Below are 17,655 nucleotides of genomic sequence, written 5' to 3'. Positions count from 1 at the left end.
GAGTGAGTAACCATTCTAGGATTTCACTAAGAATCAGTCAAACTCATTGGCCTATAGTTTACAGCTGAAATTCTATTTGTTATCTTGAAAATGAGAACATATATCACTTTTTGGTCTTGAAGTACCTCTCCTGTTCTCCATAGTCTTTCAATATCACTTTTAGTGACTCAGTCATAACATCTGAAAGTTATTTCAGTTTTCACAAACTAAAGTCCATTTTGTACCAGGTGATGTGAGGGAAGGTAGTTATTTTCTTACTATCTTTATACTGATCTTGAGGATTAGTCATCTTTAGTCTGTCTTTTTAAGTCAAAAGGTCATTTGTTCTTTTTGGCAGAGGAAAGAAGCAAAGTAAGAATCAGATTTTGAACCTTCATTTTGTTATCTGTTATCATTTTTCCATGAATGCTGAACATCCATCTTATTTGAGACTCCTTTTTCTCAATGCAGCTTTCAAAAACTTTTTTGAAGCCCTTAAATTTCCTCACTAGCCTCAGGTTATTCTGAAATTAAGTGTTCTTGTCACATCATTCCTACAATATGCTGCAATATTTTTGTGTCCATTGTACTGGGTACAATATACTATTTTTATCTTTTAAAAATATAAGTTGGTTTATGAGTATTCTGTACATTAATATCAGTCTCCTAAGTTAAATACTATTTTAACCCCTCATTGGAATTCTTTTTGTGTATTCAAAATTTCATTCTTCCAAGATTCATATCCCTCTTGCTCTGATTTATGTGGTAGAATTTTAGGCCATGAGATGCTACTTATCTTTTCTCTGAATCCTTTGAAATCTACTCTTCCTAAATCTGGATTGCTTACCAAAATAAATCTAGATTTCCTTGATATCTATAGTCATTTTTCGTGGTCATTAATTGTCTCTGAACTATCCGTTTATTTCTTATTTTACTCCATGTGGTCTGTAGTATATTTCCACAATTTTTTTTAAATTTCTCACTGCCTTAATCTTTACCTAAATTTTCTATAGCATATACGACCCTTCTAATTCCTGAATTTCCTCCAAGTATATCTTAATGAACAATGCTATTCTTCCTTCTACTCCTTTACCTAAAGTTTTATACTCCCTTTGAAAAAGCAGAGCTATTGGGGCAGGCCAGCGAGTAAGAGCACCGGCTCCAGTGTTGAGAAGACCTGGAAGTCGAATCCCGGGCTCAGACACTTAGCACCCACCCAGAAACACCTGGCTGTGTAACCTTGAGCAAGTTACTTAACCCCAATTGCTTAGGGGCAGCCAGGTGGCTCAGTGAGTAAGAGCACCGGCTCCAGTGTCGGGATGACCTGGATCAAAATCCGGGCTCAGATACTCAGCACCACACCCAGAAATAACTGGCCGTGTAACCTTGAGCAAGTTACTTAACCCCTATTACTTAAAAAAAAAAAGCAGAGCTATATTCTGATTATGAATCCTATTAATGATGACAATGAGGTCAAAATACCTCCTTGCTTTTGCATACATAATTCATTTTTCATATTACCAATGTTCTGTACATTTATTTTGTGTATCCATGAGTTCCTTTCTTGGATTCTATATTCTTCAAGTTACTGGGCATATCTGATGTTATTTGTATTCTATATTAGAATTCATTTCTGTGATAAACAGCTTGATAAGGTAGGCAGATTACTCCCTACTCATTTTCTTTCAATTTGCTTGCTTATGGCAAATCCCTCTTAATCAAGATTTGTAATACTTTAGAAAAATGTTTTCAATTTATTTAAAAAAATACATTTTACAATAAGATGTCACAGCCACTGATGATTAGGTTTGTAACTAAAAATCTGGGCTAAACCACAATTTTGTGTTTAAGCTATTAAAACTAAGGCTTTTTAGAACATCTTGTATATATAACTGGGAATGTGTTTGCATGTAATATACACATACATGTATATATGTGTGTGTTATTGTTCATAATAACAAATACAAATGTTGCAAACAAAACTCCAAAAGTCCATTTTTCAAAGAACCCAGTTATATTTCTGATGATGTCAGAAGATGACTTTTTGGAGTTAGAATTCATCCCAAATTATCCAAAGGAAACTCAAATGTGTTCCATCTGTGTGTATGTGTATGTATGTATGTATGTATGTATGTATTAGGTATTATGTATATCCATGGATTTCCTGTGAGGAATACTTACAAATTTTAGGGCAACCCATGTCCACAAAGTTATGCAAGAAACAATGCATTTTAATTCTTTAGTATGAATGCTTGGTAACTAAATAACCAACTTTGCCTCCTTACATCTGTAGGTAATTTGGCAAGGAAATGGAAACACTGTATGAGAATTCCACTGACTTTATCTTTTTGGGACTCTTCACAAATCCCATGTTCCCTGGCTTGATCTTCTCTATCATCTTAGCTATCTTCGTGGTGGCTATAATAGCCAATGTGGTCATGATTTTATTGATCTATGTGGACTCCAGGCTTCATACTCCTATGTACTTTTTACTTAGTCAGCTCTCTATCATGGACACTGTCTACATCTGCATCACTGTTCCCAAGATGTTGGCAGACCTTCTATCCAGGGAAAAGAACATTTCCTTTTTGGGCTGTGCAGTTCAGATCTTCCTTTACCTGACTTTGTTTGGGAGTGAATCCTTCTTCCTGGGTCTCATGGCCTATGATCGCTATGTAGCTGTTTGTAACCCCCTCCATTATCCTCTCTTAATGAACCATAGGGTCTGCTTGCTTATGGTAGTGGGGTCCTGGATTGGTGGTTCCCTTGATGGTTTTATGTTGACCCCTGTCACTATGAGTTTTCCTTATTGTGGGTCACGAAAGATCAACCACTTTTTCTGTGAGATTCCTGCTGTGCTAAAGCTGTCATGTTCAGACACATCCCTATATGAGACCCTTATGTATGCCTGTTGTGTCCTGATGTTAATCATTCCCATATCTCTTATCTCTTTTTCTTATATCCAGATCTTGGTTACTGTCACTCAGATGAATTCTTCTGAAGGTAGACACAAAGCCTTAGCCACCTGTTCTTCCCACATAATAGTAGTCAGTATTTTCTACGGCGCTGCTTTCTATTCTAATGTCTTGCCTCGCTCCTTTCACACACCAGAAAAAGACAAAATAGTTTCAGCTTTTTACACCATTCTCACCCCTATGCTCAACCCTATAATATACAGTCTAAGGAATAAAGATGTGTCAGCAGCTCTAAAAAAAAACATTAAAAATGTTATTCTTCCCAGAAAATTTAAGTAAGGGATTGACCTAAGAAGTAATATATGAGATTATGAACACCTTAACTCAGCTATTATTTTCATCATCTCTTCACACAAATGTCAAGCATTTTCTCAATAAAATGTTTAATGGTTTGGAAAACATTGCATTTAATGACATCTAGGTTGCCCAGAGATTTTATCACTAAAATATTGTTGTCATCTTTCACTTACCTTCAATCTCTCTCTGTTTATTGGCTCCTTTCCTACTACCTACTCACCTCACCCATGTTCTCACCCATGCTCAAAAAATCCTCACTTGATCCGTCCATCTCCCTTACCTATCATCTTCTATCTCTTCTGCCCTTTGAGGTTAAATTCCCTGAGAATTCTAATATTATATTAATTATACTCTAATAGGTGTCCCCCACTTCCTCTCTTTTAATTCTCTTCTTAATTCCCTATAATACAGCTTCTGATTTCATCATTCCACCAAAATTGCCCTCTCCAAAGTTACCAATGATTTTCTAATTGCCAAATCCAATGACCTCCCTCAATCCTCACTCTTCTTGACCTCTCTGTAGCCTTTGACATTGTCAATAACCTTATTGTCCTTGATATTTTATTCTTTCTAGGTTTGGGGGATACCATTGTCTCCTGGTTCTCATCTATCATATTTGACTGCTCCTCTTCTATCTCCTTTGCTGAATCCTCATTCGGATCACACCCTCTAACCAGTGTTGCCCAGAGTTTTGTCCAGGGTTCTCTTCTCTTCTCTTTCCCTGTTTCTTCACTAGGTGATCTCGTTAGCCCCCATGGATTTAATTATTAATAGTGATTCTTAAGTCTACTGATCTAGTTCTAAACTCCCTTTAAATCTCCAGTCTTGCATCTCCAACTGTCTTTCAGTTATCCCAAACTAGACATCCAATAAACATTTTAAATTCATGTCCAAAACTAAGCTTATTATCTTTCTCAAAAATTCTTCCCCACTTCCAAATTTCTCTATTTCTTCTGATGGCAGTAATCCTTACAGTCTCCCGGGCTTGCAACCTAAGTGTCATCTTCAACTATCCACTATCTCTTACCCCACCATATCCAGCTCTTGCCAGGACCTGTAGATTTCACCTTTGTAACATCTCTCAAATATGCCCTCTTCTCTGTTCTAACATTCTCACCACCCTGGTACAAAATTCCATCACCTCATACCCAGATTATAGCCATAGCCTGCTGGTTGGTCTCTCTGCCGCAAGCATTTCCCCACTATCATCCATGCTCCATTCAAATGCTAAAATGATTTTTCTTAAGTGCCAGTCTGACTATGTCATCCCCATACTCAATAAGCTCCAATGGCTCTCTGTCACCTCCAGAATCAAATAAAAAATCCTCTGTTTTGGCATTCAAAGCCCTACATAACCTCCCAGACCCTCCCAGTTTTCTTATGCCTTACATTCCTTCCCCACCATGTACTCTTTGATATAGTGTCATGAATCTTTTTTGCTGTTCTGTGAAGAAAACCCTCTATTTCTCAGTTGTGTTTTTTTATCTGGCTGTTCCCCATGTCAGGAATGCTCTCCTCTCCAACCTCATCTCTACCTACAGACTTCCCTGGCTTCCTTTTGGTCCCAATTAAAATCTCACTTTTTCCAAATTCCTCTTTTTTCTAGTACCTTTCCTCTTTTAATTATTTCCTCATTAGCCTGTATATAGTTTGTGCATAATTGTTTTCTTTTTGTCTCTCCTATTAGATTATGAGCTCCTTAAGGACAAGAACTATCTTTTGTCTTTCTATGTGTCATCCAGGCTTAGCACATAATAATAGTTTAATAAATGTCTATTGACTGTCTATCACTTGCATCCATTTAAAAGGTAAAAATCAATTCTCCAAGGATTGTAGCTACAGTCAACTTCGCTTATGCTTCATAGGTAGTCTAGTCTTTTCAAGACAGGATTTACAGCAGGAGAATTCTACCCTGTAAATCATTCAGATACAACATATTACTTGTTTACTTTGACTCAAACTCCTTAAGCAATTTCAGCAAAACATATAGTTTAATATAATAATTTAATAGTTTAAGGATAAAGCCCCTGCAAAGACTTATACATCACTGCTTGCCATCCATCAGAAGGTGCTACTACTAGGGTCACTTGTAAATAAATCCCCTAATAAAGCTTTGGCCAATCATTCTGGCTTTGTGTGCATCTTTCCTCACAATTCTTGCATCTCAAGCAGATACAGTTGGGCACTTCTGATTCACAATAATTGGTGTAGTTAGCAGTATTCCCAGGAAATGATCTTGGAAGGGGAGGAAAATACTGGAGAGATCTGCAGACAGCTATCTATGGGAATGCACATGCTAGTAGCATTGAATACTATATTCATGTGGAGCTACTTAGAAAGTCTGAGACACTCTTAAACCTCTACCAAAGGTCAAGTACCCTGCTAACTGAGATGAAATTGCCTATGGTTGGCAAACAGGCTAGTGCAGCAATTGGTAAAGTAGCTTGGCCATTGTTAATTTCTTTGTGTTATGTCACAGAGCAGCAGTTATCTGCTGAAGCTCAAGTGTATGAGTTTTTAAAAAATAAGAGATATGTGGATTATCACTTACCAATTATTGAAGATATCCTTCTGAATCTGGATAAAAAGAGTGAAAGAGGTAAAAAGTAGTTATCTACCTTATCATGTCATTTTACAAGGGCTAGAGGGCACCAAATACCAAAAGTTAATATTAGAATTCTTGTAACATCTAAGAATTGGGATGTGGAGACATGGGTCCTAGAAGAAATTGATTTAAATGAGAAATGGCAGGTAGCATCTGAATCTGAAGGAGAGACAGAGGATGCAGACTCTGTACAATCATACCAAATTAGACCAGTATTTTTAGAAAGTTAGATAAAATAGGGGACAAAGTCAAGATGGTAGAGTAGAAACAGAAAATTAGATAAAGTAGAGGCATATGGGGAATGATCAAGGACTACCATGTTCAATATGAGCCTTAGAGTTAATAGATTAGTAAGGTAAGATTTAGTAACCCAAGATAGTTAATAGATTAAGTATTCAGATTCCATCAAAAATGAAGGGAATCTGTTCCTAGGTGAATGGTTCAGTTTTCTAATAATGAAGAAGGTAAAACTAAGTTATCTGAATCTAAAACTAAAAAAATAAAAATTAGTGGTATCATACACTGGACCTTATGACAGAGACTGAATGGCATAAGAGAAATTCAGGGGAATCATTCCTTATTAGATTGAATTATTAATGCCTATAGGGACACTTGGCCAGACTTTAATGATGTACCAGTAGAACAGACTTCATGGAGGAGTGTGTAGGAAGGCCAGGTCTAGGGATATGGATTTGCAAACTGCCATTTGTAGAACCAATTACAGTCGAAATGAAGAACAAACTTTCAAAGTTAGTCCCTGTAAACGGTTTTAGATCCCCTGGTATGGGCATTAGTCTATGACTTTGGAAAGCCTTGGCCAAGTTGGCTGAGATTCAAGATCTAAACCACTCCAAATTAAGACCCATACAACAGAAGTCAGAAAAAACTTTAGCAGCAAATAGGCCAAAGAGAATTAACTAGGAAATATATGTCACTTGACTAACTAGATATGGGTTGGGGTACTGTGAGAAGTAGATAAACAACATAATGGAGTGTTACTAAAGAGGTAGAGAATTCTGAAACCCCATCAGCAGTATATGAGAAAGACTCCATCAGTCCCTTCTGTATAATCCAAGGCCCCAGACACAAGGAAGGGGACAAAAACACTGTACCACTCCTATGCTGCCTGAAAGCAGCCTGAACCCATAAAGGACTAGGGGTGGAACTGAGACTCCCCAAGAATAAAGTAGATTGAGGGAGACTGGAGGCCATACATAGAAATAATCTTACATTGGCCATGACACAAAAAGCATGAAAATTCACATAGGTTCCCCAGTCCCCATGGTTTACATTGATTATTATGGAGCACTGCAACTCCCCCCAAAAAAGAAATGAAGTTCTAGTACAAACTGAGCACTCACCATCTCAAAAACATACCGAGTATATTTCATCAATCCCTGAAAACATTACAGGCATACCTGGCTTTATTGTGTTTCACTTTCTTGTGTTTCACAAATAATCATATTTTTTACAGTTGAATATTTGTGGCAACCTTGCATTGATTAAGTCTATTGGTACTATTTTTCTAGCAGCATGTCTCTGTGTCACATTTTGGTTATCTTGCAATATTTCATATTTTGCAATATGTTATCATATCTGTTATGGTAATCTGTGATCAGTGATCAGTGTTCCTTTATGTTACTATTGTAATTGTTTTGGACTAACACAAACGGTCCATATAAGATGGCAAACTTAACCAATAAATGTAGCATGTGTTCTGACTGCTCCACCTACTGGTCATTCCCTCATCTTTCTCCCTCTCCTTGGGCCTTTCTATTCTCTGAGACACAATATTGAAATTAGACCTATTAATAACCCTACAATGGCCTCTAAGTGCTCAAGTTAAAGGAAGAGTCAATCAACTTGGCAAACTTTATTGTTGTCTCATTTTTTTTTTAAGAAATTGGGGTTAAGTAACTTGCTCAAGGTTATACGGCCAGTTATTTTTTTGTGTTGGTGCCAAGTATCTGAGGCCAGAACCTATCTTGGGTCTCCCAACACCAGGGCCAGTGCTCTTACTCACTGAGCCACCTGGCTGTCCCTATTGTTTTCTCATTTTAAGAAATTGTCACAGCCACTCCAACCTTCAGCAACCACCACCTTGTTCAGTCGGCAACTATCAACATCAAGGCAAGACCCACTAGCAGCAATAAATAAATAAATACCACTTTCTGAAGACTCAGATTGTAGCATTTTTTAGCAATAAGATATTTTTAAATAAGGTATGTACATTGGGTATTTTTAGACATACCACTATTGTACACTTAATAGACTACAGTATAGAGTAAATATAACTTTTATATTCACTGAGAAATTAAAAAATTTGTGTGACTAGCTTTATTGAGATATTTACTTTACTGTAGTTGTCTGGAATCTGCTTTATGGCAGATAGGTGACACAGTGGATAGAACACTGGACTTAGAATCAGGAAGATTCATCTTCATGAGTTCATATCTGGCCTCAGACAGTGGGCAAGTTACTTAACCCTGTTTGCCTCAGTTTCTCTTCTGTAAAATAATCTACAGAAAGAAATTGCCAAAAAGGCAGGGGAGGGACAAAGAGTCAGACACAATTAAAAATGACTAAACAAAATTAGAACTGAATCCTCAATATTTCTGAGGTATGCCTGTATAGGAATGAATTTATTATTAGATACAGTTTTGCAAACTACTGTGGGGAAATTATGGTTATAGATATGGGTGGTAAAAGTAATCCTTTTGGTTTTTGCCAAATGGACATCTGCTTCCCTGCCACCACCACAGAGAATGGGTGTTAGACAATACCCATGACCTGGACAACACTAAGAAATATCAGAAATAATTCTGGATTTGGATAAAATATATATCATAAGGAGAATCTCAAGCCCTTTTAATAGTCCAGTGTGGCCTGTGAAAAGAACCTAATGAGAACAATGGTAGACTATAATAAATTAAACAAGGTCACTTTCTCACTACATGCTGGTGTCCCAGAAATAGTTACTATCTTAAAGAAACTGGCCACAAAACTGGGATAGTGGTATTATACATGATAACTGTGGCCCAATGAGGGTGAAGTGCCCACCAGAAATTATACACTAGAGCCCCCTTAAAACTGCTAGAGGGGACCCCTACTGGGTTCCTTAGAAACCACCTAATAGGCTCCAATAGTAAAGAAATGTTTCACCTGTGTTGCTAAAAACATGCCACAGATTCCTATGGATTCAGGTCTGTTTATGTTTGTATCCAAGTCTTTGCTAAGGGACTATGGCTTTGCTTCACTTCAGTAGAAATAATACTAAGGCTTTGTTTCAATAGGAATAATACTGAGAATGTTTTGCTTCAATAGGAATAATACTAAGAATGTTTTGCTTCAATAGACACAATGCTGAAAACATTGTAACCCTTAGAAACATATTCTGTTGCTAGCAATCACATTGTCTATAAAATTATGTCTAAAAGAAAGCTCAGGGCTGTCTTTTGGTCTGAGAGGCAGTCCCGGCTGGTTAATAAACACTCCTATTAAATCATAATTGGCCTAGCTGTCCTGTTATATCTCGGGTGTCCATTACAAGGGGTTTATGTCCTCATAAAAATGCTGCACTTATATTCCTGTCAAAGCCTCTCTTATTAATAAAACTATTCAGACCCTTAAATGTCACAAGGAGTCTCCATTTCATCTTAGTAACAATAGGGAACCACAGGAACTCCAGAAGCAGAAGAATGACATGATCAGATTCAAGCATTTGGAATATCAATTTGGCAGTTGTGTGAATAATGAATTGGAAAAGGGAGGCACTGGAGGGAGTCAAAGAAGGAGGCTATCACCTAATCCAGACTAGAGGAGAGAAGGGCCAAAAATAGTTTCTCCATGAGTTAAAGTTGACCTAATGGAGAAAGGGGCAGAAACCTAAGCTGACAGTGGGGAAAAAGGGGATGAATACAATATGTTGTAGAAGTAAAACAGATAAGAATGAGCAGCTGAATGGATATATTTAATGGAGAGTTAATAACTGAGGTTTTGAATCTGAGAGAGTAGTGGTGTTTCCAAAGAAAAATATGTAAGATTGGAAGAATGATAGGTTTCAGAGTGAAGAGAAGAGATTATTTTCTTGATATAGTCAAGGTAGATACACCTATAAGGCAGTTTATGATGGAAGACTGGCACTCATGGGAATTATGCTGAAAAAATAGATTTGAATCAGACCCCCAAAGGAATGCATTAGAGAAGAGAGATAGACCTCAAGATAGAATTTTGGGGGAAAACTCATGGTTAAATAGGCAAGATTATACATCTATGTCTAGCAAAAGTGACTTAGAAGGAGAAGGTAGGATCAAGGATACATATATAGTGCTATAAAATGAGGGGGTTGGGCCAAATATTTAGACTCTAGAGTCACTTTCAGCTCTAAAGCCAAAGTCCTGAGAATTTTGGCAAATAGAAGTCTTATCTCTTTACTGAAGATTGAAGTGAAGAAGAATAAAATGGTATATAAGGTAGCAATATTTTGAGGTGTAAAATAGGTGAGGAAAGGGTGCTCATGTGGCACCTATTTCCTCAGTAAAGTAGAAAATAACATCCACTACTGGAAGTCGGGGGTAAAGTTAGGGTTGAAAGAAATTGAGGTAAGAAGGAAATATTTTGGAAGAGTAAAGTCAAGGGAAAGACTTCAGAAGGTAATCAGGTTACATGTTTGTAGTCATTTTTCTTTCTTGGAGTACAGGTGTGTTCAGTTTAATTCTCCTAAGAATTTAAGACAAAGTCTTTTGTATTTCAAGTTCTGAAAATTCAAAATGTCAGTGAGATTCTTCCTGCCTACTTTTTCAAAGGACAAATCAATTCTGAATCAAAGGCTTCCTTTCTCAATTAGGTCGATTTAAGCTGAAAGGGACCATTCTCTGTTAAGACATAGTGTATTAGATAGAGTTGGAAAAGGGAGGGGAGAGTAATTCCACCTTGCTAGGAGATAAAATGAGTATCAGACAGATAATGCAAAATATTGCTTCAGATGTTTGATTTGGCATATAGTCTCCTAAATTTTTTTTACTAAACTTGTAATTTCACTGGTGTTGGGAGTTCTTAGTGACAAGTTTCCTCCATCAAAGTAGACTGATTAGCTTTTTTTTTTAAATAACTTACATAAATTGAGAGTTGTTGAGAAGAATGTTTCTCTCTCTCTCTGTCTCTCTGTGTTTCTCTCTCTCTGTCTCTCTTTCTCTCTCCCTCCCTCTCTTCCTCCCTCCCTCCTTCCCTCTCCCTCTCTTTCCTTGAAGGGAAGGGGAGTACTCCCTCACTCCTACCAGTTATAATGGCTTTTGAATATGAGCTGCCTAAGAGAACTTGATCTTGGACCTCTGAGTCTTGATGGGGTGCTTGGGATCTATATTTGTAATACCACTTTGTCTGTAAAACCAATTTATAAAAGCAGTTTGTAAAATTATTACCCCTTCCCTCCCCCGCCAACTTCAGAACATCAACTCTGCCCAGCAACAACTCATGAATTGTTTATCTCAGCTTGGAACAGTGACAAGCTACACCTGTGAATCCTTCACAAAGGTATCTATAAACATTCCAGCTTAAGCAACTATTAATCTCCCCCTTGTAGAGTGTCCCACTGCCCCCATGAATCCTTCAGTACCCTATCTCTAGGTTGACTTCTTGGCTACCTCAATGAATCCTTCAGGACCCTATCTCTGGGTTAACTCCTTAACCTATTATCCACACACTGAGTCTCCGTCTTTTTTGTCAAACATGACACTGATGGGTGGCAGACTGGGTACTTCTCAGTCAGCCCTTGACCACTAGATGACTCAGTGATGTTCCAAGCCTAAAACCACACCTGCAGGTACCCCCTCCTTGAGCTTTTTCCCAGTGAATTATAGACAATATGCCTGCACAGTTACATTAAAAGTGCATGTCCCTTTAAACACTGGCCCCACCTTAACTCCTCCCTAATCCTACCCTTAATCATCAAGTTAGCATAATTGGCACAGGTTCTACTATGGATTATTCTATAAAAACCTTAATTCTAGTCCTTTGAGGTTGCAAGTCCCCTAAAGGGGGACCTCTGTACAGCCTAACAATAAACTTGCAGGTTCCCTAAGGATCCTTGCCCACTGTAAAGCATACAATGACTTTTAAAACTCTGACTCCAAGTTGGCTTGGGCTGAATTCTTTCCAGACTGAATCACAGGCTTTCTGGTCTTATAAACAGATCAGAATTCCTGCTGAACCATATAGCCATCCCTCATCATTTTGTCGAGCCAGCCAGGAGGAAAGTCTGGGGTCTCAAGCTTTCTTGGAGATCTGGTAAGCTCCTTTACCTCCTCCCTCTCGTCCTGTAAGTTGGGTTCTCCATTCAAGCACCTGGGAAGGCTTGATTGGATGGTTCTGGTCTGGGGCAGACCGGAATCCACTCTATTTTAAATAGACCCAGGACACATCCCACACAGACAGGGAACACTCTGTCTAGGGACAAGTGTCTACATATATGTGTGTGTGTGTGTGTGCATGTGTGTATGTATATATGTGTATATATATATGTGTGTGTGTGTGTGTATATGTATGTATATGTATGTGTGTGTGTATATATATTTAGGCAAGGCTTTTCTTGGAGATGCCAGAGTTAAGCAGGGACTACAGAGACTCTTTGGTTTGGGGGCAGGAGAAAGGATGGCTCAGTCTCACCCCATACCCCATGACTCACCTCTGGGATATCTTTTGTACAACTGGAAAAATCTCAGTCTTTAAGAGCTCAAGAAGAAAGGATGGGCCAGTTTCCCCTACACTTGGGGATCTGTGCCTAGGATATCTCAAAGCAAGTCTTACCTGGCCTCCATTAACATCTATCTGGGGGCCAAGCAAACGTGATTTGTGCCAAGGATTTTTGGCAATCTTCTGTGAGCTTTTTGAATCTTCCTGTCAGTTTCTCTCTCTATTCTGTTTTTGTGTTTCTGTATGAATGAGTGAGTAAATAATCTGACACCCAATAAGGTTTAAACTGCAGCTGGACTGCAGGATATTCCTTTGGAATGCTGATATCTCTTGCCCTCCTCCTTTCCCCCTGCTGCTGAATGTAGGCTGGAGAGGGAGAGAAAGAGAGCAAAATATTGTCGTTTTTAGGTTATATGATGGTAAATGCAAGTTAAAGAGTATAGGAAAAGCAAGAAAGCTTAAGCATGTACCAAAGAATGGAACATGGGTAGGAAGTTAAGATGGGTATAAGTTATATACTATTGAAAAGTGTGAACAGAAGTTTTAAGATCTTTAAAAGTTTGAAAATCGGGGCGGCCAGGTAGCACAGCAAGTAAGAGCACTGGCTCCAGTGGCAGAACGACCTGGAGATTGAATCCCGGGCTCAGACACTCAGCACCACACCCAGAAATAACTGGCCGTGTAACCTTGAGCAAGTTACTTAACCCTGATTGCTTAAAAAAAAAAAGTTTGAAAATCTCCTCCTCTTCATTCCACTCTGGCCAATTGGAGTGAGGAGAAAGGGAGGGATCTTCTCCCTCAGATCAAAGAGGCAGGCAGACCAACATTTAACTACTTCCTGCCTCACCTAAGAGAGGAAAGTTTTGTGTATCAGAATGCAACTGAAAGGCAACTGAATTCATTCTGGTCATTTTTGAAAAGTGTCCCTCCTAATTTGATGCTAAAGATAAGTCAGAATTCATTTTACTATTTGGCATTTAGGCAAATTGGAATATTTTCTAAGATTTGATATGAAAAGTGAGATTTTTGAGTTCTCTAGAGCTGGGATAAGGGAGTAGGCACCACTCCCCCTCCCCTTGCTAGAGAAGTCAAAGCTATCACTTTCAAAGAAGTTTCTAAGGAGTGGACACATAAGTGAAATTTATTGGAGTAAAAGTTAGTACAGCTAAAAAAAACATTTGAGCAGATTTTGTTAAAGCCTGTCTCACCAGATCAGATAAAGAAAGAGAGTGCTGAATAATAGTAGGGAATTTGAGTTACCCTCCCCCACTTGGAAAAAAAGAGTTGGGAGGAGGCATAGCAGCTATATCGAGGGCCCCCTGGCAACAGCCCTGGGTTCCTGGGTACCCTGAAGTCCACACTAGGAATGCAGATGACCCTCTTTCCTTTCAAAGCCCTTGGTCCACAACCAGGCTCTGCACTTGGTAAGCCTAATTTTCTATCAATAATTTTTGTATGTGATGAATTGGAAATACAATTAATCTCATAATGTCATTGTTTTATTATGGTATCTCTAAATTGTAAAATCCTCTTATACTGTAAAACTTGAGTGACCATCGTGAGCCAGAAATGGTGTTACATAAAGCAGTTTTCAATCTGAATTTTGTTGAAACTAAAAGATGGAGAAAAAAGTTGTGTAAAACCAGCTATGGTACTTTATTAGATCTGCTAACCCTATATTATGTTTGTTTCATGTGAATTGGATTTTTTTATGTTATAATATCTGATGATTTAAAGCTGTTACATTTGGGATACAAACAGGTAGTAATAACACTGCTGATATTTACTATGATAGCTGATTGTTCATTTAACTTTTTCACTATTCTGGAAATATACAATGATTTGAAGTTATAGTTTCCACATTACTTATGATGAAATGAATGATTTCTGTGCACAGTGAATTGTAAAGGCATTTTGAAGAATTCTTATTGAGCAAATGAGAAACCCTGAAAAATAAAGGAAAGAAAAACATAGGGATATAGTTTTCAAGCTTGCTTCATCTAAGGATGTATTTATGTTAATTTGAAGGTTTATGGATCACCACATTCACCACCTATGTGAGATTCCAGAATGTAATTGATTTCTAGTAATAATTTGATTGGTTGTGTAGAATCAATAAAATTTTAATTCTGTGTAACTTCAAAAACTGGATTTTTAAGGTCACCAGATTGGTAATTCATTTGTTTTTATTTCAAAGTAAAAATTTAAGAACATGATAATTGTTTATGATATTGTTACTGGTAAACAATTGCATTATCTATGTTGTATGAGAAGCAGTTTCTCTTAAAGTCTTGTAATTTGGGAAATCATAAGCTTCCAATTCTGTCTTTGTTTAAAAGGAAATTTCAGTTAAGATTGTTTAAAATTGTAAGACTGTTAACTAAGTTATTTGGCTACTGTTTTAAACCTAAAATTGTTAAATGACTATTGTATGTGGGAAGGAGGAGACTGGATGAAAACTTTATTCTGACTAGTTCTGCCCATTCAGAACAGTACTCCTGCATATATGAGAATTGGCTAAGCAGGGGCATCATTATTAGCCCTTCCTCCAGTCTCTTCTGCTTAGAATTCATATAACTTTTCTTTATGTTGTAAAACTGCCAAATGCCCTGGAAACTATCCCTACTAGGCAAGGTCATTCGGCCTGGGAAAGGAACTTTTTCTGTCATGTAGGTTTTAAATGAACTTAACTTGCTAAAAAGTTGCAAGAATGAAAAAGTATTTCTATCAATTGGCTTTTATATTTGAGAAGGAAATATGGTAAATAGAATTCCTTACATTTGTGAGACCTGATAAACCTTTATTGCTTATTGCAGCTCCATGAAAATAGAAATAATTATAACTGGCTCTAAGCTGTGATTGGTGAAGCTTGTTCTTTAAGGTAAAAGGCATTTGGGACCATAACTAAATTTTATTTTGAGTTTGAATGTGGGTATAGTTATCTGCATTAAATCAGTATCTGAGAGAAAATGCCACAAGCTGCTCAGAGGGAATGTGATCCTGTACTGTGGACAGGTGGAAGTCTACATTTGGTAAAGGCCAAGGGGACAATCTTAGCCTCTGTATGGGATGGGATCCCTTCTGGCTCAGTTTACCCGTGGGATTCCTTTGAAAAGGAATGTTCCCCACCTATTCCTGAGTCTAGCTTTGAGGTGGAATGGATACTGCATGGTTGGATATCTGTAACTAACCTGAATTTAAACAGAATCAAGGATGTTTTATCCTGTCATATTTGGAATGTCACAGGTCCCTGCTTTTTGTCCTTCTATAGCAGGTTTCTATGATCAGAGCAAGTAGTCAGCAAAAGATGTGAGCTCTTTTGTGTTAGCTTACTGGAAAATCTAATATTATTTTCATATAGAATTAGAAAATGTGCAGAAAGTTATGCGAACTGCTTAAGATCATTTTAAAAGTTTTCAACTAATTTTCTTCATAAAAGTTTAGTGATCATTTATAAATCTTGAAACTGTTTTGAAAGAAGGGAAAATACTTTTAGAAGAAATTTTTAAGTCTCTAGTATGATTTTTAAAAGGCCTACTAAAACTTTCATTTGCAAGCTAAATTTATTGCTAAATTAATGTAATGAGTTGTAAAGCAAAGAGATCTTGCTGTTTTGATCAGAATTTGTAGTTATTCCATTATCTAAGCAAAAGTTAACATTTGTAACTGAATGTACATGTAAAAGATTCAATTTCTGAAGGATCTCTTTCTTCCAGAGTGAATATAATCAGAGGATAAAAAAGCTTTGTGAAACAAGGATGTATATCTACTATCTAGCTGTGAGGTTCAAGTCAGGAATCTCTTTTGTTAAAGGCAATATAATTATGTTATTAAAAGAATAAAAACATATGAGGTATCTTGTCTATGGGAAAATGAAAAGGAAAGTGATGTTGTCTGAGTAATGGATTATACTAGCCCATACTCACCCCACTTCTGGTAAATTTTCTCTTACTCCTTTTTGGCTCTTGTTTGTTTAATCTCTTTGCTAGATTTGTGTCTTTTAAGCTCAGCACCCTTTACTTGCAGATGACATCTCAGGGTGAGTACCCACCACTCTCAAAGTCCATGACCCATCACCCCCTGGACCTGACAGCAGCCAAATTCTGGACATTGCCCACTGACCCCACCCTTTGAAGGATGGAACCCTGTGAGGCAGGGACAGCTCTACACCCCTTCGCAGTGGGAAGCAGTTTGGGAAGCTGAGACCATCACCCCTTGTCCCCAAATGAATTTGGGTGTCATCTGTTTAAGGGGGGGATGATGGGGTGCTTGGGATCTATATTTGTAACATCAATTTGTAATACCACTTTGTAACATCAGTCTGTAAAACCAGTTTGTAAAATCATACCCCCACCCCCAGCTTCATAGCATTAACTCTGCCCAGCAACAACTCATGAATTGTTTATCCCAGCTTGGAACAGTGAGGAGCTACACCTGTGAATCCTTCACAAAAGTATCTATAAACATTCCAGCTTAGGCAACTATTATCTCCCCCTTGTATAGTGTCCCGCTGCCCCCATGAATCCTTCAGAACCCTATCTCTAGGTTAACTCCTTAGCCTATTATCCACACACTGAGTCTCAGCCTTGGTTCCCAGACATCAATTTTGTCAAAACTGATTGGGTACTTCTCAGTCAGCCCTTGACCACTATATGACTTAGTGATGTTTCAAGCCTAAAACCACACCTGCAGGTAGCCCCTCCTTGAGATTTTTCCCAGTGAATTATGGACAATATGCCTTCACAGTTACATTAAAAGTGCATGTCCCTTTAAACACTGGCCCAACCTTAAATCCTCCCTTATCCCACCCTTAATCACCTGTGATAGTAATGAAACATAAAGATTCCCCTGTATTGGCTTGGTTTTCAAATTGATTGTGTTAAAACCCAGAGCTTTTTAATCCCACCTGTGGGATGGACTTGTTCATGTGAAAAGAAAGTCCTGAACTGGGAGGAGTGGGTGACATAGATTTGGAGAGACAAGAGAGAGGCAGAAGAACTTTTTGGAAGCAGCACCTCGTGGAGGCAGAGAGAGACTGAGAGGATTGTTGGGGGCCACTTTGAATCGCCCTGGACTTTTGAGACCTGTCCCCGGAGCTGCCAAGGACTG

At 37.9% G+C, this 17,655-nt stretch overlaps 1 protein-coding gene across 1 annotated transcript; it reads left to right on the top strand.

Annotated features, from left to right (window-relative positions):
• Positions 1-2,288: 2,288 nt before the first annotated feature.
• LOC138152317 (olfactory receptor 2T2-like) lies at positions 2,289-3,233 on the top strand. Its single transcript, XM_069076011.1, has one exon. It carries the CDS (start codon positions 2,289-2,291, stop codon positions 3,231-3,233), a length of 945 nt encoding a protein of 314 aa, XP_068932112.1.
• The last annotated feature ends 14,422 nt before the right edge of the window (positions 3,234-17,655 follow it).

This window comes from Petaurus breviceps, unplaced genomic scaffold, assembly GCF_028583685.1.
Source record: "Petaurus breviceps papuanus isolate PSGF00001 unplaced genomic scaffold, PetGlider_PUasm1.0 90925, whole genome shotgun sequence".
Taxonomy (NCBI): Eukaryota; Metazoa; Chordata; class Mammalia; order Diprotodontia; family Petauridae; genus Petaurus; species Petaurus breviceps.
The sequence above is the reverse complement of the archived record's forward strand: the minus strand, read 5'-3'. Positions and strand labels throughout refer to the sequence as shown.